We start from the raw sequence: 24156 nt of genomic DNA on the forward strand, positions 1-24156 counted from the left end.
CCTTCTGTCCCTTTCTGTTTTAAAACTGGGGAGACTGAGGCCCAAGAGAGTCAGGAGAAAAGTAATAACAACAGCCAATGCATAGAACACTTTATATTAACTTACCTACAAAGGTCAAGGCAAGGGTCACCATGGCATAGAGGCAAGTAAGATACAGCTTCAGATCCTGGTTTTGACTCTCTGAAGCTGTGTGATCTTGTGGAAGTAACTAAGCCTCTCTGAGAGGTAGTTTTCTGCTCCTCACATATTGATAATGACACCTATTCTAAAGAGTGGTTGTGAGCAGTAGAAATAATGGCTGTAAAGTACTAGAGTAATGACTGGCACCTAGATAGTACCTGATGAATGGTCTTGATTATTAGTAGGGATGCAATGTGGGCCAGCCACAGGATAAATAGTGTCTTCCAACTCTTCATGGACAGAGAAGCCTGGTGGACGGGTCAGTCCATGGGGTCACAAAGAGTTGGACATGACTGAGCATAGCACACAGCACAATCCTGCTTCACAACAAGACTGACCTGAGGAGCTGATGGAAAGTACAGATGTAGTCTAAGGAAAGGCACTGGGATGTATAACAAGCTACTGGGTGACTCTTACTGGCCCATTTTACAACACACCCAGGAAGCCTTCCCTCCAACCTCTTGCTTGCTTCAGTCCCTTGTACCTGGCCCCATATTCAGCAAAGATTTTGCTTGAGGGTAGACATGATTAAAAGGTCAAATATCATTATATACTCTCAAAGAGAATGTGCCTTGAACTTTACACAGTATATTTCTTCCTGGAAAGCTGCTTGCAAATAGAATTTGGTGTGTGCGTATGTGTGCATGCGAACAGATGTATATTTAACACCTAAGTTTGCTATTCAAAGGAATGCAATCAATTCAGCTAAATGAATATTATATGTGTGACTTTTAAGTGCTGAGGATTCAGTGACCAATAAGAGGCAGGCCCTGTCTTCAAGGGTCTTACTTAGGGTCCAGAGTGGTAGATAAGGTTAGCACAGGGACCACGCAGGGAAAAGGGTACCCAATTCAGGGTTGGGGCACCTGGGAAAGTTCTAGGGGAGGTGACATGGGAGGAAGAGACCTCTACACTGGAACCTAGTCTCAAATTCTTCTGGAAAGAGAATGGTCCTTCCCTAACTCATCCCTGCGGAAAAATGGACTTTCACACCATGTTGCCCTGGATTCATTTACACAATCAGGCAGCTGCACAAATACCAGGTTCCTGCCATGGGTAAGGCTCTGAGCGAGGTGTTGTAGGGCAGCTAGGGAGAGAAAGGCCCAGTCCATGCTCTCAGGGAGCTTATACAACACCTGTTTATGACCCAGCAGGATTATTGAGGTCTTAACTCCCTTTCCTGAAAATATTGTGTATTTTCTTTCATCGCCTCGTTGTGGAGAAACGCAGTTCTGGCCAACACAACCATGAACATCATATTTCATCCAGGAGATAATCCAAGTGTGTGCAGGCATCCCCAGGCTGCTTGCAGACTCTCCATGAAGTGGTGGGAGGCTTCTGAGGTGGCCCAGTGGTAAAGAATCTGCCTGCCCATGCAGGAGATACAAGAGATGCGGGTTGGAGTCCTGAATCGGGAAGGTCCTCTGGAGAAGGACATGGAAACCCACTCCAGTATTCTTGCCTGGAGAATCCCATGGATGGAGGAGCCTGGCAGACTACAGTCCATGGGGTCACAAAAGAGTCAGATCTGACTGAGTGACTGAGCATGTATACACATGAAGCTGTGGAGGCCTGGATGAATTCTTGGGGTCCACAGGGTCTGTGAGTATATGGGGCAACCTGAAGACCTGGAAGCACCTAGGGTAAGTGATGCTTTCCTCCCCTGCCACCCCCCCCACCCCTCGCCGCTGTCATCAACAGGAATGCTTTTCAAACCACTTGTCTCTGCCCTGAGAAGAGGAAGAGTCAGGAAGGAACAGCATTCCTGGTGAATTACGATCAGTACACCATGTCCAACCAGTCCATCCTAAAGGAGATCAGTTCTGGGTGTTCATTGGAGGGACTGATGTTGAAGCTGAAACTCCAATACTTTGGCCACCTGATGTGAAGAGCTGACTCATTGGAAAAGACCCTGATGCTGGGAAAGATAAGGGCAGGAGGAGAGGGGGACGACAGAGGATGAGTTGGTTGGATGGCATCACTGACACAATGGACATGGATTTGGGTGGACTCCGGCAGCTGGTGATGGACAGGGAGGCCTGGTGTGCTGCAGTTCATGGGGTCGCAAAGAGTTGGACACGACTGAGCGACTGAACTGAACTGAACTGGACACCATGTTTACACGAAAGATGGCAAGGTGTTGCAGTAAACATGTGAGGCCCCCTTGCCTTATGCTCTCTGTGTGTGGTGCCCTGGGAGGGAAGACGGGCTCCCATCTCCCAGATGGCAAACTGGAAGCACGAGGGGTGCCTGGAGGCTGTGCTGGCCACCTGGTGCTTTGCACCCAAATCTAGCCCACACTTACCATGTTGCCTTTCGAAGTCTCCTCTCTATATGAACCCCTCAACCTCGCATTCACTGCTTCTCAGAAGGCCAAGCCTGAAGCATCCACCTCCTGTTTTTTGTTTTTTTTTGCTAAGTTGCTCTCACTTCCTGGGCCCCTGCCCCGCCTCTAACTAGCTGGTGAAATTCAACCCATCCCTCAAAGCCCAGCTCACGTGTCACCTCTCCCTCTGGTTGGAATTCACCTCTGTCTCCCTACACTCCTTGTTTGGCCTTTTCACTCATTACTTTTTCTTGGGCAACAGGCTTAAGTCTCTCAGATCCTCACTTCTCTCCTCTGTGCTCGGGCATAACATCTGCAGTAATCTTGAACCCTTTTCGGGTAGCGGACTTCTTTGAAAATGTGATGAAAGCTGCTGGAAGAGCTACTGTTGACGGAAGCCCACTGCGTGTCAGCGTCAGGCCTGGGGTTTAGGGCTTTTCCGTTCATTATTTCAGGTGATTGTCAAGTCTCTCTAGCCAGGTGCCAGTATTATCCTCACGTTACAGGTGAGGAAAGGAGGCGTAGAGAGGCGAAACGCCTCTCCGTAGGTCACACAGCTAGTACCACTGGCAGAGCCAGGTTTACCCCATGGCAGAGTCGGGTGTTAATCTCTGGATCGGCTCCAACGCCCCGCTTTCAGCCTCCCTGGCCCGGGGATGGGGGCGGGGGCGCGGGTTAAGACAACACACCACATGTCTCCTGCAGTTTACGGGTTCATGCACCTCTAAGCCACCCACTCGTCAGGTCAAGCAGGCCATCGCTGGGGTGCCATCCTAACGCAGGCCTGGCTGCTCCCTAGGGAGGGATCTCGGTCCACATCTGGCGACCCAAACGTGGGGGCCCCGGAGCCGGGGCCGAGGGTACAGGCTCGTGGTTCGGGAGCCGCATCCCGGGTGCCGAGTCCCAGGAATGTGGGAGGGCTGAGCGGAGAGGGCGGGCGAGGCGGGGCGCTTCCTCTGCCCGCCAGGAGGGGAGCCGCCCGGGCGCGCGCGGGTCGCGCCGCCGCCCCCTCCCAGCGGCCCGGCCGGCCCGGCGGGGGCGGGGGCTGCAGCGGGAGGGCGGCGAGGGGCCGCGGAGCTCGGCAGCCGCCCGGCCGGCCCGGGCGGGAGGAAGCGATGAATATTCAGAGGGGGAGGGGGAAGGGAGGGGGCTGAGCGCTCGCCGCGGCTCCCTGCAGCCGGAGCCGCATGACGCGCGGAGGAGGCAGCGGGAGCCGCCGGGGCCGCGGGAGCCGGGATCCGGGCGCCGCGCGCCAGGGGTGGGCGCCGCTTGCTCCGCCCTGCGAAGCCCCTAGGCGTCCGGGGACGCGTCCCCCCCGCCGCAGCCGCGCCGGGCTCCGCCGTGTGGCCGCCGCCGCCGCCGCTGCCATGTCCCCGGGGAAGCCCGGGGCGGGCGGAGCGGGGACGAGGCGGACCGGCGGGAGGAGGCGGAGGCGGAGGCGGCGGCTGGAGGCGGTGACTCAGGCGCCGGGGCTCGGGCGCACGGCGGGGCCCGGCTCGCGCGTCCCGGGCACGTTCCAGGGCGCGCGGGGCATGAAGCCGGCGGCTCGGGAGGCGCGGCCGCCTCCGCGCTCGCCCGGGCTGCGCTGGGCGCTGCCGCCGCTGCTGCTGCTGTTGCGCTTGGGCCAGGTGAGCTGCCGGGTGGTGGGCGCTGGGGCGGGGGTGGTGGTGGCGGGGGGTGGGGGGGGCGCGAGGAGGGGGGGGCGGGACTGGAAGCCCTTGCACCTGCCCGGGTGTGTCCTGATTGCGGGGATCCGGGCAGATGGCCGGGGTAGGGTGGGGGGGCTCCGCGTCCCCGGGGCCCTCCCCTCCTGAAGGCCGGGCTCTCGCGCCGGCGACCCAGCCCTATCCGCGGCTCCCGCGTCCCCGAAGGAGGGCGGCGGGCTCGGGGATCCCGGAGGGAGGGGTCCGGAGCCTCGCCGTGGCCGCCCCCCGCGCGGGCTGCAGGCAGTCTTTGGCCCGGCCCGGCCCCGAGCTGGTCACATCTGGCTGGCGCGGGCCCGGCTCGCCTGGCCGAGGCGGCCGGAGGGGGCGTGTTTGCGGAGAGCTCCGACCGCGGAGCCGGGCCGGCCTGGCGGAGCGGCGGCCGACCTCCGACCCGGCCTGCGGGGGCCGAGGGGCGGGGCCGAAGGGCCGCGGCCGGCGGGAGCCCGGGCCGGGGCCGGGGCCGGGGCCGGGGCCGCTGCGGGTGGTGGGCGAGGCGCGGGGCCTCCGGGCCGCGGCGCTGCTTCTGGGGAAAGTTGCAGCCCCGGGAGAAGGTGGCCCCTCGCAGGCGTGCCTCCGAGCGACGGTCCTTCTCCCAGAGAAGCTGCCTGCTTTCCCTGGGTGCTTAATTCGTGCATTGTGGGCGCCGGCTTTCCCTACCCCGCCGTGCGCCCTGTTCTCGAGCTTCGCCTTTCAGATAATGCTGTGCCTGGCGTTTTGGCGATCCATCCCCCTGAAAAGCGCCGTTTCCCCTTCATGGTGTTCCCACGGGGTGAGGCAGGGCAGCTGAGCGATGTCCCCATTTCACAGATAGGGAACTGGAAGGAGAGAAGCGAAAAAGCAGAATCGCCCAGCCCTGCCGCGGCAGCTGAACCAGTGCGTTCGTCCCCTTCTAGGAGCCTGCTACGGTCTTGAACCAGCGATGGAAAGGGCCTTGGCGTTTTTGTGAAGGAAAAAATTCCCGCTAGTAAACTGATTTCAACCAGTATATACTAAAATATGGGGAAAAAAATGTCTCTTCTTTTATACAGACAGCAGCTCTAAGAACAGGATGTTTGAAACCTGGGAAGCGAGTTATTGACTGGGGAGGGAACCTGGCTTCAGGGAAAGCTACCCCCCCCCCCCCGCCCCCCGCCCCATCCCGGGTCCCTTCCTTTTTCTTTCTTTCTTGAAATTGAAGTCTAGTTGATTTTGAATATTGTGTTAATTTCAGGTGTACAGGAAAGTAATTCTGTTATACATATCCACGTATGTATCTTTCTGTATATTTTTGATTCTTTGCCGTTATGGTTTACTACAAGGGAAAACTTTTCAAGCACAAATAAAACGATTGCCTGAGAACAGAAACATCAGCCTTGGGGCAGCAATGCAGCCCAGCAGGCAGGACAGGAAGGTAGCTAGGGCCTGGGGGCTCCAGTAGCTCTCCGCACCCAGAGGGCTCTCTGGTTGTCAATGTCCCTTCAGTTTTCCTGGGCAGGCTTTGGCCAGTCTCTCCGGAGGGCCTAGAAGGCGCAGTGACCTCCTGCAGAGAATGTGTGATGAGGTGTTTCGGAAGACCAGCTCCAGGGCCAAGTTCAGTCTCCTCCATTCTCAGTTAATTGCTTTTGTAGGATGGGACCACCTGCCCCATGGGTTTCCCCGGTAGCTCAGTGGTAAGGAACCTGCCTACAATGCAGGAGACGCAAGAGAAGTGGGTTTGATCCTTGGGTTGGGAAGATCCTCTGGAGGAGGAAGTAGCAACCCACTCCAGTATTCTTGCTTCGGAAATTCCATGGACAGAGTGGCCTATAGTCCAGGAGGTCGCAAAGAGTCCAATGAGACTGAACACACACACACACACCACCTGCCCCATGGGCTTGTCTGAGGGGCTTTCAGTGGCCAATGTCTGAAATAGCCTTATGAACATGAAAGGGCGTCCAGGTGGGCTTATCATTAAGGTACGGTTTGTATGGACTTGCTCCTTGTCCCTATAAAGAAATTCATGGAGAACAGTATATGAGATTAAAAAAAAAATCACCTTATATTGAAGATCTCTTGTACCAGCTACTTCATTTATTTTTAGTTTACTTTGGTGCAAATGTATCTTACAGTATTTCTCATTTTGCATGGGCCATAGTGGTTGCTAGCTCTGTTTGGAATCAGCGAAAAGTTTCTTGGGTAAATTTATTTCTTGCCCAATCCTTCCTTGTGTTTCAATAGCATTTTGCCATGCGACACTTGTCCCCTATTCATATATTTCCTTCCTCTCTAATTTGTTCTGTAGAAACTTGAGGAGTCTATTTCTCGTTTTTGGATGCATTATAAAATGGGAAATGTAAAAGGCTTTCTGAAAAAGCATCTTCAAAATCCACATTGGACAGTTCATTTTGATGTTGGATATTTCAGGGAGTCAGTGCATTTTTTAGCTGGACCAGACTTCAAGTTAGCTCAAATTCCTTTTTTTTTCTTTTAAAGATAAGGTTTTTGAGGCCCAGGGAAGACAGTGATTGGACTGAGGCCACCTGGCAAGACAGTAGAGGAGTTGGGATGAGATTGAAACCTGTGTCCCTTGCCTCTGTCTCTGATTTTCATGATTTTGTTATTGTTGTTTTTGCCATTTTCCACTTTGCTCTTAATTTTACTATAGGCACAGCGCTGCCTCACTGTGTACTCCTGAAACTGTGGGTATGAATAGAGTTTTTCTTTTTTCCATCTTTTTGTGGGATCTTCCCGGGTCAGGAATCAAATCCATGTCTCCTGCCTTGACAGGTGGATTCTTTACCACCGAGCCGCCAGGGAAGCCCTCGAGTTTTCCAAGTCAAATCATATTTTCCATGTATATGTTTGGCTGATCGCCTTTACTGTCCACCTGAAACTATCACAACATTGTTATCAGCTATTTACTCAAATATAAAATAAAAAGTTAAAGTCAAATCATATTTGAGATGGAAAGTCATATTTGAGGTTTTCAAAGCTTTTACATTTAGGAAATGTGGGTAAAGGGTCTGACTGTCTCCCTAACACTTGGTTGGTTTAGTAAGGCTTGGATTGTGTGTGTGTGTTTTAAAATGAAATCAACGGTAGCAGGTTGAAAAAATGGGCAAGTTGTGGAAACAATGCACTCTGGGCATTCATGAGGACAGATACAGAAGCAGGGAAGCTGAGATGCTAGAACACTCAGTGTTTAGTAGGGCTGGAGAAGCGATTTTTGAACCTGTTTTCTCATCCCCTTTCTCCGAGGCAGGAAGGATGGCTGGGGTTGATTCCAACATGCGGACTTGACTGGTTGCAATGACTTCACCCGTTCTCCTAGCATTTTTGCACCCTAATTTTCGTTTGTATATATGTTTTAGGCAATGTGACAAAGCTATCCACCCCTCCTCCCTTGGTCTCCTTCTCTTGAGAAAAGTAGTTCTACAGATTCTTTTTGAAATCAGTTTGATCGTGGACTGCTTTAAAATGAAAAACAAAACAAAACCCGAACTGGTGATTGATAGCTGTTTTGTTGGTCTTATGGTGTTTTGGGTTTGCTTTTCTTTTATTTTCTTGTTTCCTGGTGAATAATAACTGTTTGTGTTTATTATCTACTGTAGCTAATCCTTAAGTCTGCTTGCCTACCTGTTTCATCCAGGGTACAAAAAATATTTTGACTCCTTCAAAATTGCTTATTAAATTCTCATAGAGGCAACTTTAAACATTTTTGTTTTGCTTCAGGACAACAATGGAAAAAACCAAATGATTATGTTTTGTTTGCAGGCAATTTAAGAAAACAGAGCAAATTGGTTTATGGTTAGACTGTGGCTTTGAGCTGACTTCAACCTTAGCCCTATGATAAAGATAACCCTGGAATACCCAAGGTTTCCTAAGCAAAGAGAATCCTGGCTCCCGAGTGAGCAGTTTTGGTCAGCAGAGAGGTTATTTAGCTCCTAAAAGTAATTTTGCTTGGGATTGAGACCCAGGCAAAGTTGCTGGGATTAAGCAGCACATCATCAGCAATTACTTACTTAGTTTATTTACTGCTTGGCTAGGGGAATTATTTTGAGTGCAGGGTAAGAGGCAATTTTCTGTGCATTTCCCTTCTAATAGAATGCTGCTGCTAATACTGTAATTAATAGGTAGCTTTATATGTGGCAGGTGTTGTGCTAAGGGTTTTAATGCACTATCCCGTTTGACCATATCAGAAATAACTGAGCAGGAGGTGCTGTTCATGGTCCCATCTTATTTTTTAAAATTTTACTTATTTAAAAAAATTTTTGGCTGTACTCTGTGACTTGTAGGATCTTAGTTCCCCAACCAGGGATTGAACCTGGGCCCTGGCACTGAAAGCATTGTGTCCACTGGACTGGACTTCTGGGGATTTCCTGGTCCCATTTTATCTGGGAGAAAACTGAAGTTCTGAACTTACCGAAGATTCATCATAATAGTGTGTGGCAGAGCCGTGTTTGCCGTCTCTGGCACCCCAGTTTACTGTCCCGTGCTGTGAGAATGCGTATTTTACAGAGTCTTCGGTGTTCAACTGGGAGAGGAGGCGACACAATTGAACCTACCTGCAAGAGGGAAACAGACTCGGAGAGACCAGACTGGCCATTGCTGGGCAGGGGCCGGGGCAGAGAGATGGAGTGGGGGTTTGGGGTTAGCAGACATAAGCGATTATATACAGAATGGATAAACAGCAAAGGCCTATTGTAGAGCAGAGCGAGCTATATTCAATATCTTGGGATAAACCATCATGGAAAAGAATTTTAAAAATGTTTATATAGGTATAACTGAATCATTTGGCAATACAGCAGAAATTAATACAACACTGTAAATCAACTATACTTAAAAAAAAAGCAAACGGGGGAGGAGGGAGAGGAGGTGACTGACTTGTGAAGGACAGGCTTGTAGGGCTTTCCACTTCCCCTGCTTATGTTTCTTTGGGAGCCTGAATCTGCAAGGTGGGCCTGCCTTAGTGGAGACAGAATGGGATTTGGGATGGAAAGGCCTGGGTTTAGGTCCCCCCTCAGTCACTTAGTAGCTGCATAAACTCGGGCAAGCCACTTAACCTCTGTGACTTCTCATTTCCTTATCTGGAAAATGGGACTAATACTTCCTGCTTTACCCGGTGGTTGAGAGGATCAAGTAAGATAGAAGGGGAACTGCTCCGTGAAATCTAAGGCTCAAGTTCAGTGGGGGCCTCTGCTATTATCTGGGGGAGAGGATGTGAGGTTTCAAGTCATTTATTCATTGAACAGGTATTTATTGTCTCCCATGGTGATGAACTCGGCTCACATAACATTAAAAATAGTAATTATTCATTTTAGGGAGCTTTTAGTAAAAATGTAAGTGAGATGTCAAATCCATGTGTGTCATGGTAAATAAATTTATGTAAAACTTAATAGAAAGTTGAGCTGAAGGAAAATATTGAGGGGACTTTCCCGGTGGTCGCCTAGTGGCTGGGACTCCTCACTTCCAGTGCTGGGGCTGAGGGAGCAGGATTGATCCCCGGTCGGGGAACTAGATCCTACCTGCTGCAACTAGAGATCCCACATGCCCAAACAAAGATCGAAGATCCCGTGTGCCCCAGCTAAAACCTGGAGCAGCCAAATAAACAAATACTTAAATAATATATTTTCAAGAGAAAAATATTGAGTAAAAATAACGATGTAAATAATGGTGTGGTTATGGCGCCCTTGTAAATGTGATACATTTCTTAAACGGGGGACACACTGCATGGGGCACAGGCAGTCGTGGCGAGCGAGAGAGGCAGCCTGGCTTTGTGTCTCTTACAGGCTGTGGGGCTGGCACGACTCAGATCACCCCCAGCTCACCAGTCACAGTTGTCACACAGGCTGTGCTGGTGGTGTCCTTGCTGCCCCCTGTCCCCCCGCCAGAGAAACGGCTGGCCCTGGGTTTGCCAGGGAAGAAGTGGTGTTGAGAGGGACAAAGTGGAGACCCCTGGAAGCTGCAGCTGTGTCAGACCAGAGAAGTCTGCAGCAGTTTTTCACCTCCTCCTATGGCTTTCCAGTGGGTTTTCTGGTGCCCGCTGGGAAGACAGGAGCTGCAGGAAATTTGCTATCGCTTCCTTATCAGCCGTAGGATTCCTTGATAGTCACCCTATTGTTTCAGCCTTTCCATGGCATGTAAATGCCTGGATGAGGGGTGGTGGTAATGAGACAGCAGATGGGGGCCACTTTGAAAGCCAAGTAGTGTCAGCTCCCACAGAAGGTCTAATTTTAAACATGCAAATAATTTTCAGTTCCACTTTTCCTTCTTCCTGTTAGAGGGAAGCTGTCCCCTGTTGCCTTCTCTGAGGCTTGAGCAGACAATGTTGTTATTATGCCACAAACTATCCCCTTCTCCACAGCAGGGATGGGGTGGTGTTTTTCTGAGTGCCTGTGCTGGCCCCAGCCCAGGGTTATTTCACGGCTTCTGAGAAGAGATGTGAGTGAATATTAAAACTTAGCACCAATACCAGGTCTAACACAGTGGTTCTTAATCTTTCTGGGGAGGGCGAGGTTTACAACCCTAACAGAGTATTTATGTGTAAAAGCGGACTCCTCTCCCTAAAAGAAATGCACATATTTACAATTTTGTATCCAATTTCAGGAGTTTTACAGCCCCTTTAAAATAGCCCATGAAGCCTAGGTTAAAAACCCTCCAATCTAAAATTGTAACAGTTACAAAAGTATTAGTTCTCTTCAAAGAGATAATAACCATGGTGTGTATCCTTGTTTTCCTCCTAGGGAAAAAAATGTTTCTATGTAATATATTTAAGTATCTTTGTTCATCTTTTAAAAAAGTTACATTAAAGGAAACCTTATATATACATTGTTCTCTACTTTTAGCCTTTTACTTTACTTAGTTATCTTGAAGATTATTTCATATCTGGACCCATAGTTTTAATTGATTCTTTTAAACGCCTAATATTCTGATGTGTGACTTTACCACGGTTTATTTGGCCATTCTGGTCAATGGACACTTTAGTTATTTTCTGACAATCCCCTCCTCCCCTTTTTTTTTTTTTACAAATCATGCTTCAGAGAGTGTGTTTGATACATATTTCTTGTAACTTTCAGGAGCCATAGGGTAAATTTCTGATTTTAGGATGGCTGGCTTGGAACCTGCATTTAAAAATTTGATAGCTGTTAAATTTTCCCATTTGTACCTGCACCCATAGGCTTGGAGAGTGTCTGTTATCGCCATACTATAAGCTGAACTGAGGATTGTTAAGTTTTTAAATGTGTGCCTGAGAGGTAAAAAATTATATCCTGTTACTTTTAGTTATATCTTCAATTTTGAGTTAGTTGAGCATTTTTTCGGGCTATTTGCATTTCTTCCTTCCTTTTTTTTGGGGTCGGGGGGAGTTAACTCCCTGTTCATTAAAACAAGATTGTCTTTTTGTTATTTGTGTGCAAGCTCTTTGGAAATGAAGGAAGTTAGTCCTTTTCTCTCATTTGTGTTTCAAATGCAACAATATGATTCAAATATAAGTATATCTAAAATATGACTATTTTTGCTGCAACCCTTGTCCTTAGGAACTGAAATTTAAATAAGACCTCTGGGTGATAAAGAGAGGATAGACTCTTTGTAGCGAGACTGCCAGGTTGGAATCCTAGCTCCACCATCTAAATAGCTGTGTATTTTGGGCAGGTGCCTTAACTTTTCTGACCCTTGGTGTTCACATTTCTAAATTGCGTATAACAGTAGAACATCTCACAAAGGGTAGTTGGATAAGTTAAATGAGATCACATTATGTTAAAGTTCCTTGTAAACTGATCTCGAAATATAAGAACACTGTTTCATTTATTCAAGGATTAGATTTTTAAAGTTAGAGCAAAAGGACATAATTCTGAATTGTAAAAATTGTGTCACAAAATTTTAAAATTGAATTTGAGATTAAATCCACAATGGATAGTATACATACACACATACATATATATATATGTATGTATCTATATACCTATATATTTGTGTGTGTGTGTGTGTGTGTGTATATATATATAAATGTATAATGTGAAAAAAATGTATAATGTGAAGTGGTGTAGGCTTCTCTGCTAGGATAATTTAAATTATATTTCTCTTTTGACAAGTTGATATACTTGAATTAATATAGGTTAAATGAGCCAAGATGTGACTGAAGAGTGGCCAGTGTGATCTTTGTCCCCAAAGAGCGTAGGACTATTGACTGTGTCCCTTAAAGAAACAGGGTCTTCGTTGAGCATCCTTATCTCTGTGACCTGGCCAGCTCTGGCTGTGGCCACCTCCTATCTCTGGGGACATTTTCTCTAGGACCATGAGGAGTTATTTTATGCTGCCAACTGAAAGTTTGAAGGCATTCTTTTTGGCTCTAATTGCAGAAGATGGGAAGTTGAGAGAGTCTGTGCCAAGTGGTCCACCTTGTTTCCATGGTGACAAGGTGATGCTGCGGTTCCTGCTGCTGGCTGAGGGGCCACCATGTTTCCATGTCCATCTGTCGTGGGGGTTACTCCTTCCCCACTAAGCACGGACCACACTCATGGTCTTATTTTGCTGAGACACTGGCATACTTTACTATTTATGAAAACTAACATATTATTTTTAACCTATTTGGTTTGCAAGGCCTTCAACATATATGATTCATTCAGTTCTCACAGCATCCCTGTGGATTTCTCATTGTCATTCCCATTTAAGATGTGACTTGGACTGTCCATTTCAGGGGCCATCTGTCTGTTGTGCAATAATAATGTACATTCACTGTATAGCCCAGTTTTTAACATTAGTCAAATTTAGAATTAGCTTTCAAGAGGCTAATTGGCCAGTTGAGTCCTCTAGTTTGGTTCATTCATAATTATTAGGTTGAACCACATGAAATTACTGGTTTTGGTCCTTTGAATCCCGGCAGTTATATATGGTTCCATCTAATATGTTCCAGGAAATGTTCTTTTATAGTGAAGTTTAGAAAACCAAATCATAGACTTGCATGTTGTAAAGTGGTATGTTTGAAACCATGGGTCATAAAATCAGTTTAGTGAGTTATGATCAGCATTAAAAAATGATAGAATAGAAAATATTGGCGTCTTCTGCAGTGGGATGGACAAGAACTGCTTTATGAAAGCATATATATATATTTGTGTGTCTGTGTCTGTACTGAATTGCATATAAATTGGTTCATCACGGCTTCAGTCGTTGCCAAGAACACCGGAAGCCACTGTTACAGGGAAAGGAGAGGTGGAAGGTGTTGGTCAGGGAGTGGAGGTGGTTTCTGTCTCTAAAGACAGTGGAGAACTAGTATAATGTCCCCAGATATGCATAATCAGTGCCCATAGATGACTGAAGACCATTGTGCAGTGGCTGGTACAGGAAGGCCCTTAGGAGGGGAGTGGGTTGTCTGGCAGCTGAGGAGGCCTGACCTTAAGTAGCTGCCCTTCTGGAAACTTCGGGGGGACCACCCCAGTGAGACAAGTTATTGGCCATGCCCTGTGTTCTTTGGTGAATGGGTTTGGTTGGGAGCTGACACTCTCTGTCTAGTGTGTTGTGTACTTTGAATAAAAACTTAGGACCTTCTCCGGGGAGCTGCGACTCTGAGGGGTGGTCACTCGTCTGTTGAGTAGTGGGACTCAGACTCACAGCCTGGCCTTTTTTTTTTAACCTTCAGGCCATGCTGCCCTCAATCCCCTCATCCTGGTCCGCAGTTGCCTGGAGGACCCTGACCTAGAGTTTGACTTTATTCTCCTATGAGTCAGTTCAGGGTTTTTTTTTAAATATAAAAAATTTGAAAATACAGATAAATAAAAAAAGAAAGCAAGATTATTATCTGTAATCTCCGCTCCCTTGAAATTAACTCCTGGTACTGTTTTCTGATGAGTGATCTTTGTCTTTTTTTTTTTTTTTTTTTTATGCTCGTTCTACCTGTTTCTACTAAAATAGGGTTACCTGCTATACATGCTTTATAATTTATATTTTTCAATTTTTTAAAAATTGGGGTAGATGCATTTGTAGGGTATATCCCAGTAGCCCACAGCATAAACATGAGGCTTCTTCCTGGAAGCTCACTGTTACTCAGTAGAAAGTCTTTTGAAAAAAAAAAAAAAAAATTTTTTTTTTTTAAACAAACATGGTTGCATTAAGAAAATTTTCAGCAAATACAGAAGACAGCAAAAAGCATCTCTGTCCCTCTGGGGTATGAGTTTACTTTCCTCTGCTATTCTCAGGGGCGTTTTGTAAAGTACTGATAGTATGTTGCAAACATTTCCCCCTTGAGAGTAAATACTCTTGCCTTTTCTAACTTTTAACTGTTGCATCTCATTGCATTGTATGGCCCTACCTTAGTTTATCTCATTCATCTTGTGATTAGTTGTCTGCTGCTGCTAAGTCGCTTCAGTTGTGTCCGACTCTGTGCGACCCCATAGACGGCAGTCCACCAGGCTCCCCGGTCCCTGGGATTCTCCAGGCAAGAACACTGGAGTGGGCTGCCATTTCCTTCCCCAATGCATGAAAGTGAAAAGTGAAACTGAAGACGCTCAGTCGTGTCCGACTCTTCTCGATCCCACAGACTGCAGCCCACCAGGCTCCTCCATCCGTGGGACTTTCCAGGCAAGAGTATTGGAGTGGGGTGCCATTGCCTTCTCCTGATTATTTGTCTAGTTTGATTCTAACACGTTTTGCCATGATAAAGACTATTTGGATAACTTTGTGGTTAAATCTGAACACATCTATTGATTTGGGGATACGTGGTGATAATAATAATAGCTACCATAGGTTGAATAGCCATTATGACTTGTCAGCACTCTGTATGTGTTAACTAATACAATCCTGTGATGTAGGTACAGGGAAGGAAACTGAGGCCAGGGAGTTATACTCTGGACCATGGCCACAGCCTGTGCCAGGACCTCAACCAGCTAGTTGTGGGTTTCCTTGAGGACGTAGGGAAATCTGAGGAGCATTGCCTCCAAGCGCCAGGGTGCGATTGAGTCTCCTGGAAGGACAGCTGGGCTTGAGGGCCACTTTCGCAGGTGGGAGAGCCACCTTCCTGGGGTAGGAGGAAAGGCCCATTGACATTTGCTGCTCAAGCCCCATGACTTGGCAGGAATGAAATGCTTCCCAGAACCGCAGAAGGTAAGAGTGTCTTGGCCATGGATTTTAGATCCTGAAGCTCTAAGTGGTAAAGTGAAAGTGAAAGTGAAGTCGCTCAGTCATGTCCGCCTCTTTGCCACCCCATGGACTGTAGCCTACCAGGCTTCTCCGTCCATGGGATTCTCCAGGCAAGAATACTGGAGTGGGTTACCATTTCCTTCTCCAGGGGATCTTCCTGACTCAGGGATCGAACCTGGGTCTTCCGCATTGGAGGTAGATACTTTAACCTCTGAGCCACCAGGGAAGCCCCTCTAAGTGGTAAAGGCTACCTGAAACTTTGGGGCCTTGGCTCAGATCAATTGATGACATAATGGCATGGCTTTGGGGCCTTGACCTTCCTTTTGTGAACGAATTTGGATTTCATAGAGCTTGAAATTAGGCATGGATGACATGCCTTTGGGGTGTCCCAGGAGAAGAGCAGCATGGCAAAGGGCATGGGCTTTGGCATTAGCAGAACATGCATCCAAATCCATGTTCGTCTTCTGCAGCCTTGTCTTGGAAACTTGCTACAGCACCTGGAAAATGGGTCATAATTACCAGGCCACATGTTATTAGGGTTAAATGAGGGAAGGTGTGTGAGATTAAACCCCATCCAGATTGTGGCTTAAATGTGTGCTCCCAACTCACCCGTAGTATCACGGTGCTTCCTGACTTTGGGCTATAGTTGCCATGCATCCAAGGAGAAGACCTGCTGTGTAGGTGTTGAGACAGTTTCTGCCTTGGTGCCCGGGAGTAGTATTGTCTAGGAGTGGTCACCAGACCCTACTGCATGGAAAGAAATTGTAGGGGTACAGATGGGAGCTCTTATTTCAGATGACACGTTGGCATGTCTGAAGATGTGGGCATATATTCACTGTGAATCACAGTGATCTCTAAAAGAGAATAATGTTAATTAAGCTGGAGCAGGAGATCATCAGACAGAGGGGTGGAGAGAAAGAGGTCACATACAAGCAGTTAGAGAGAGTCAGCCCTTCCTGGAGGAAAGTAATGGTCCCGTGTGCCTTTTCTCCCTGCTGGTGAGGCCATGCCAGCCCGTTACATCCTTGCTTCAGGCAGGAAACATTTAGCTAGCACTAATCTCACCTTTTAGATCTAGCACCCTGCAGCCCAGCCTGTCTCTCTAGGGTTGCTGTATCCATCCCGGCGACCTATGGCTTGGCTTCATCATCCAGCACCTGTCTTCAGACTTCCTGTCCAAATCCATTCCTCAAGGTCCTCTCCTCCTGCAAACCGCTCTACCTGATACCACCTCTGATTCTGCATTCTCCTTAGAGTTCAGACCTGATGCTGAAATTGTTTCGTAGCTCTGACCGGTGCACCTCTCCAGTCAATCATAACCTCCAGTTTAGCTTCCTTGTATCTGGCTTCTGGGAGTCCATCCCTGTGAGAGTAGATGTCAGATGGCTTGAAGTCACTTTGGGGACAGTCTCACCAAACTCTGGGCTTGTTTCTGGAACTGAGAGACAGTGTGTGCAGTTGTTGAGAGCCAGGCTCTTGAGGAAGAAGACTGCATGGGGATTCCGTGAGAAAACATGTTTTGTCATGTTGTTTAACCTCCCTGTGCCTCACTTTGCTCATCTATAAAATAGTGGTGGTTGTATGACTCAGCTCTAGGGCTGTTAGAAGAAGCAGGTAAGATAAGGTAGGTATTGCAAAGAATTAGTCACCGTATGTTAAATATCAGTAGAGATTCCCAGGGCGCTCAGTGGTAAAGAATCCGCCTGCCAATGCAGGAGATGCAGGAGACACATGTTTGATCCCTGAGTTGGGAAGATCCCCTGGAGAAGGAAATGGCAACCCAGTCCAGTATTCCTGCCTGAAAAATCCCATGGACAGAGGGCTACAGTCCATGGGGTCACAAAGAGTTGGACATGACTGAGCACCCACACACATGCAACCAAATATCAGTAAATGTTACAAAAAAGAAAAGGGACCATGTGCTGGATGGGGGTAAGACTCAGATGCTCGGCCTCTGTCTGACCATAAAGTCTGTGAGCAGCCATTTGATTTCCTTTGGAAGAGGCACATGTGGTATTGAGCCTTTGCTGTCCCCTGGAATCTGGCCTTTAGGCTTCGAGGCTGTCTCCCAGGGTCACTGGGGGTGAGTGGGGACAACTACTATTCCTTTAGACCAGGGCTTCTCAACCTCAGGTAATCGCTTATTTGGGGGACTAGTGTATGGACTGTAGGGTGTTTAGCAGCATGCATCCCTGACCTCTGCCCATTCCCTCCCGCAATTTGTGACAATTAAAAAAAAGTCTCCAGCCATTGCCAAATGTCCCCTGGGGGGTAACACTGACTTAGTAGGCGGGCCCAGCTGTCCTTCCATTCCCAGGTGGTGATGTCACTGACTTCATCTCTTCTTTTTTTGACTGGACCCTTTTAAAAGTCTTTATTGAATTTGTTACAATATTGCTTCTGTTTTATGTTTTGGTGTTTTGGCCAAGAGGCATGTGGGATCTTCCCTCCCCGACCAGGGATAGAACTGCACCCTGTGCATTGGAAGGCGAAGTCTTAACCCCTGGACTGCCAGGGAAGTCCCCCACTGACTTCTTCTTGTGAGACAGTAGATCTCAGCTAACAAGTGCATTTACAGATGTGATGAATCGCCGCACCGCTGGGTCTCAGAAGATGACTCCCATTCAACCTCTGCTTGTGCAGTGAGTACCTTTCAGGGGTGCCATGCAGGTCAGGTGCTGTCCTGGGTGTCTCGGCACCCAGGAGTCAAGTCCTATGCCAGGCTCCTCCCTGTGTGCTCAGGCTCACTTTCTTCCTCTGCAAAATGGGAATAACTGACACTCTTCTCACCCTGCCCGGTGGGACAGGAAGCCCATGTTAATATGATAAGTGTGGTTCGAAGCTTTACTGCAGGGCATGTGAAGTTGAAGGAAAGGCTTAGTGTTTATTAGGAGTGAAGCCAGATGTGCCAAGTTCCGCACAAGAGATAGACCTGGTCAAAGGGAGATCACATTACACAGAGGCACTGCCAAGTTCCCCCTCCCACCACCTCCCTAGAAGATTTTTCAGCTTTTTGAATGTTTAGCAGCCCCAGAGGTAGGCATAAGCCTAGAGATAATGCCTTCAGAGCCAGTGACAGGGAGACCGGCAGGAACAAGGCTGGAGGAAGAACCCTGGAAAACCCGCTGAGATGGTGGCAGTGCCAGCCCAGGGCGAGGAGGGTTGAAAAGGGTTCGTGCATGGGTGCTCAGTGGTGTCCAGCTCTTTGTGATCCCACAGACTGTGGCTCCCTGTCCCTGAGATTTTTCATGCATGAATACTGGAGTGGGTTGCCATTCCCTTCTTCAGGGGATCTTCCTGACCCAGGGATTGAACCTGCATTCAACGTAACCTGAAAGGTTAGGTTTCTGAAAGTCTGATATTGACGCAGCTGTTTGAGGACACGTCACTTTGTGAAGCCAACAAAAGGCTCCTCCCTCAGTGTCGGTTACACCTGGTCAAGATGTACTCTTTCTAGTGGCTCTAGTCTTGTACCCAGATTCCAGCAAGTTCTCCCGAGGGGCCACTGGATTGCCACACGCAGTGCTGGGCTCCCTCTTCATCCTTTTCATTCTGGCCATTTCAGAGCTGAGGCACAAAGAGGTGAGGGGACTTGCCCAGAGCCAGGGATGGGGCTGTTTAGTAATCTTTCTGTTGCTTTGTGATCAACAGCAATTTAAATAGCTTTCAAAACCTGAATTTTCCCGCATTGCCAAATGGGGCTAATAAACACCTCAAAGGATTCTGATTGAGATGCCATGAGAAAATGCATGGGGAGCCCCCAGCCTGGTGCCTGGCTCCAGAAGGTGCTCCATAAATGCCAGCTGCTGTCGCTATTATCATCTCAACTATCAGTGATAACACAGGGCACCAACTTGGATGAGCTTTTCCAGGAATGGGAATGGCTTGCCTGATCTAAGCATATAGTCAGTCTCAGGCCCTGTTCAGTGAATGTTTGGGGGGTGCACCTGTCTAGAGGGGACAGGGGGATGTCATGTAGGGAGGACAGAGAGCCTGAGGTTGAGAGAAGAGAGCAAAGGAAAGCAGAATCTGCTCTCAGGGATGGACTATGCGATCTCCATCAAACCAACTGAGCTCATTGCCATGCTATTTGGTGGTTGAGCATGGCTTATCAGAAGATAAAAAGGATCATCATCTCGAAGAGTGAGAAAGGACCTTAGGGACATTAGGCTAGGACAGATGGGTTCCAGTTTGAGTTCATTTTCAAGTGGTTGATAGCGGTTGTGCCAGCCCTGCATGGCAGGGTTCTTAGACCACTTGGGATACCTCGCTCCGCTGGAGAGAGTGCTGGGATCAACTAGTGATATCTGTCATGGCCACAACAAGGCAAGAGGTAGCACACAGGCCATTTATTTGCTCTCGTTGATTTCAGCTGAGATGCTGAGGCCTAAGTACTCACTAGAGGGTCACCCAGCAATTCGTAAAACCACAAAAATCTCTTTTGAAAGGGATCTTTTAAGGGTACCTAATTCTTGGGTTTCATCTCTGAGAAAGTGATTTTTTGCTGGACTGTCTTTAGCGAGAAGGAACTTGCTGTCTCAAAAGGTGGCTGGGTCTGTCTTTGGGCACCTCTCCTGCGTGCGTGCTAAGTTGCTTCAGTCGTGTCCGACTCTTTGCCACCCTGTGGACTGTACCCTTCCAGGCTCTCTGTCCATGGGATTCTCCAGCAAGAATACTGGAGTGGGTTGCCATGCCCTCCTCCAGAGGATCTTCCTGACCCAGGGATCGAACCTGCATCTCTTATGTCTCCTGCATTGGTGGGTGGGTTCTTTACCACGAGCGCTACGTGGGAAGCACCTTTCCTGGGTGCACTTCTACCACAGAGGGGGAGAAGGCCTTAGAAGCCACTTCTGGTGGTCTCTTCCCCACCATGGCTGCATCAGAAAATGCTGATTGGAGGCCCCCTGCTCCGACCTGGGATTTGAACTTCTAGGCGGGTGGCCACACACCTTCCCCAGCTTTGTTGTTTTGTTATTATTTTTCCAGGTACCTCACGAGGTATTAAAGTGTGGCCAGGGATGAGAACCACTGAGACCAAACCTTTTTGTTTTGGAATCAGAGGCCTGGAAAGCGTATGGTTGTCTAGGTTTAGTGAGGCAGGGGAAGGAAACTAGGGTTTCTTTCTTCACAAAGGGCCAGCCATATGCTAGGCTCTTTTAATGTCCTGCAGAGGCTCTTTTTGTCCCATAGAGGTGCGTAACCCCACTGTTTAAACCCACGTGGCTTCATATTGCTCTCGGTATAAACCCATATGGTGTGTCTGCAAGACCCGAAACCTTGGGTCTGGATGACCAGACCCATCCTTCCTCTCTGACTCACCCTGTTCACCTGCCCCTTTTTGCTGATTCCATTCATGCTGGTTCTCTTACAGCAGACACTGGTGCCTACCCTGCTTTCTCCCTTGGTGGTTTGGGAGGACAGGCTACAGCGTTCTTCCCCAGATCCTTCTGGTTCCTTCTCAGGCTTTAACTCTGACTTGCCCAGACCCCTCCAGCACTTTGTCCTGCTTCATTTCCTCCCTGCTTACCAGAAACTATCTTACTGGTTTGCTGTTTCTGTCTCTCTTGTGGTTTAGCCGCTGAGTTGTGTCTGACTCTTTGCCACCCCACGGGCTGTAGCCCACCAGGCTCCTCTGCCCATGGAATTACCCAGGCAAGAACTTTGGAGTGGGTTGCCATTTCTGTTTCCCTATTCCCTGGAATAAGAACTTCAGGAGGTAGGGACCCTGTCTGGTTCTCTGCTCCATCTCTCATGACTTGGACAGAACCTGCCTCAAAAAGATGCTTGGTAAATGGATGAATTAAAAGAACAACCTTGACATAGACCTGGTATCAATTATCCCCAAGTTACAACCAACTAGGATCCCAGTTAACTGCCTCTCAGTCTCATGTAATTTCCAGTGATCTCATATTTTTACCTTTAGCCATGACAGCCCAAATGTGTGTGTTTGTGAGAGTGCATGCTCTAGTTAAAAAAAAAAAAAAAAGCCCAGATTTTTAAGTCCTTTGGACTTCAGTTTGAATCCCAGCACTGCGTCTTACTAGCTGTGTGATCTTGGGAGATTATGGCACCTGTCTGAGACCCAGTCTTTCTTGTCTGCAAAATGGAATGACAATCAATATTAATGCTGTGCATGTGTGCTAAGTCACTTCAGTCGTGTTTGACTCCGTGCGACCCTATGGACTGTAGCCCACCAGGCTCCTCTGTCCATGGGATTCTCCAGGCAAGAATACTGGAGTGGGTTGCTATGTCCTTCTCCAGGGGATCTTCCCGACCCAGGGATCGAACCCGCATCTCTCCCATCTCCTACATTTGCAGGCCGGTCCTTTCCCACTAGGGCCACCTGGGAAGCTCAGTGTTAATGCTTAGTTGGCATTGATTGAATGCTTTCTGTGTGCCAGGCACTGTGCGAAGGGCTTAATGTGTTTGGACTGAGCGAATCCTCATGACCACCTCAGGAGGAGGCTCTCTTCTTGCCTTCATTTTATAGGAAAGGAAAACCGAGACCCAGAGAGGTTAGGCAACCAGCCTGAGGTCACACCGTGAATCCAGCCAGACGTGAGAGTTCAAACTTCGGCAGTTTGCTTCTAGAGTCAGGGTGTTTTGAATCTATGAAACCATATCCGGGTGGCCCAGATGGGTGGTGGTGATGAGTCCCCAAGGCTTGTGCAGGATGTTGAGCCCGGGCACTCAGGGAGTGTGGGCGAATGAGTGCATTTCCTATGAAAAAAACAAAACAAAAAAACTCTTTGCCTCAAATATTTTATCAGGTGCCTACTTTGTGCCTGGCATTGTGACGAGGGCCAGTAAAAAAAAAAAATTAGAAAAGTCTCAATCCTATCACTCCAACTCATCAGCCTTTTATGCCTGATTACTTGGGCACTTTTTGAGGTTGTGATGGTTTTAACTGGACATGTGCTGGGCCTGGGTTGGGCATCACCTTGCTGAGGCATTTCCTGGAAGGATTTGCCCTGTTCTGATAAATGGAAGTGTGAACAGCCATGCCTGCGTTTCCAGTGGCTGCTACACTTTGGGGTGAGCAGGCCTCAGGGTTGATGTGAGACTGAGAAGCCTCAAGTGAGTTTGGTCTTTTTTTTTTTTTTTAATTATTTTTTCCTAATTATATTAGAGTGGCATAACAACATTAAAAGAAGCTGGAGAAAGGGGGAAAAAAAGCCATGTATCTCTCCTTATCACGGAACTACTATATTTTAAAGCAGTTACAGCTATGATTTAGTCCATGTGGCTTCTTGTTTAAAATAATTATGATGACTGCTATTAATATATTCAAAGTGGATAATCAACAAGAAGCTACTGTATAGCACATGGAACTCTGCTCAACATTATGTGCCAGCCTGGAAGGGAGGGGGCTTGGGGAAGAATGGGTGCATGTGTGTGTATGACTGCGTCCCTTCGCTCTTCACCCGAAGCTATCACAGTGTTGTCAACCGGCTACACGCCAATACAAAATAAAAAGTTGAAAGTTTCGAAGAAAATAGATAAAATAATGGTGATCACAGACAGGAACAGTTTCAGACCTCTAATGTCAAAAGGCCAAATGAAGAGCCAAACATTTTTCCTTGGTGATACATGGATGATATAACCATAATTTTTAATAGCTGCAGGATACTGCATGGAGTGGATGTGCTGTAATTCACTTAAGCTCTTTCCTATTTAGAATTTTAGGCAGCAGCCAATTTCCCCATTACAAGTAATGTAGGGATGACCGTCTTCACACCTGTCGCTTTTTCTGAGAAACAGAAATGATTTCTTCTGGATTAATTTCCAAGCATCTTTATAATCTTTGACACCACCTGCCAAATGACTTTCCAAAAGGGGTGTATTATTTATATTGCCATTAGAACGCATGAGACTGCCTGCTTCATTACGCCCACACTGGCACTGGGTGTTATCATTTTTTAAAGACAGATTTTAAATTTAATATTTGCATTTGCAGACATGCCAACTGGGCTGTGTGGTGGCTGGCTGCCTCATGCCGCTTTTGACCATGTGTGACTCATATAGAAGCTGTTTTGTGTAATCTTTTAAAAAAATTTGTTAATTTTTTTTTTGTCTAATGCTCAGGGAAAATGTCAGGTCACTGTCTGTGCTTTGTACCAAAGTCTACACTTGTCTGGTTCAGTTCAGTTCAGTCGCTCAATCGTGTCTGACTCTTTGCGACCCCATGAATCGCAGCACAACAGGCCTCCCTGTCCATCACCAGCTGCCGGAGTTCACCCAAACTCATGTCCCTTGAGTCGGTGATGCCATCCAGCCATCTCATCCTCTGTCATCCCCTTCTCCTCCTGCCCCCAATCCCTCCCAAAATCAGGGTCTTTTCCAATGAGTTAACTCTTCACATGAGGTGGTCAAAGTACTGGAGTTTCAGCCTCAGCATCAGTCCTTCCAATGAACACCCACGACTGGTCTCCTTTAGGATGGCCTGGTTGGATCTCCTTGCAGTCCAAGGGACTCTCAAGAGTCTTCTCCAACACCACAGTTCAAAAGCATCAATTCTTCAGCTCTCAGCTTTCTTCACAGTCCAACTCTCACATCCATACGTGACCACTGGAAAAACCATAGCCTTGACTAGACGGACGTTTGTTGACATAGTAATATCTCTGCTTTTTAATATGCTATCTAGGTTGGTCATAACTTGCCTTCCAAGGAGTAAGCATCTTTTAATTTCATGGCTGCAGTCACCATCTGCAGTGATTTTGGAGTGGTTAGGTACCTAGAAACTTCTAAGCACAGCCAGAAGCCAGCCAGGCCTAGTTGGGTATTTTCTGATTGGAGAGATGATCAGCTGTATTCATTTCAGTTTTAGAGCTGCCCTTAGAGATGCCTGCTCTGCAA

General features: G+C 47.8%; 1 protein-coding gene across 2 annotated transcripts in view; it reads left to right on the top strand.

Annotated features, from left to right (window-relative positions):
* The first annotated feature begins 3669 nt into the window (after positions 1-3669).
* Positions 3670-24156, top strand: part of PTPRJ (protein tyrosine phosphatase receptor type J) — a 182427-nt gene continuing 161940 nt past the window's right edge. Inside the window, exon 1 of one of the 2 annotated variants that reach the window (XM_086341688.1) lies at positions 3670-4134. In XM_086341688.1, the coding sequence (XP_086197814.1) occupies positions 3694-4134 (441 nt within the window). In that variant the 5' untranslated portion in view covers positions 3670-3693. The remainder of the gene's footprint in view (positions 4135-24156) is intronic. The other variant, XM_086341691.1, reaches the window with a different exon arrangement.

The sequence above is a fragment of the Bos grunniens genome, chromosome 15 (genome assembly GCF_055505025.1).
Source record: "Bos grunniens cultivar Pamir isolate PY7600 chromosome 15, Bosgru_T2T1.0, whole genome shotgun sequence".
Classification (NCBI taxonomy): domain Eukaryota; kingdom Metazoa; phylum Chordata; class Mammalia; order Artiodactyla; family Bovidae; genus Bos; species Bos grunniens.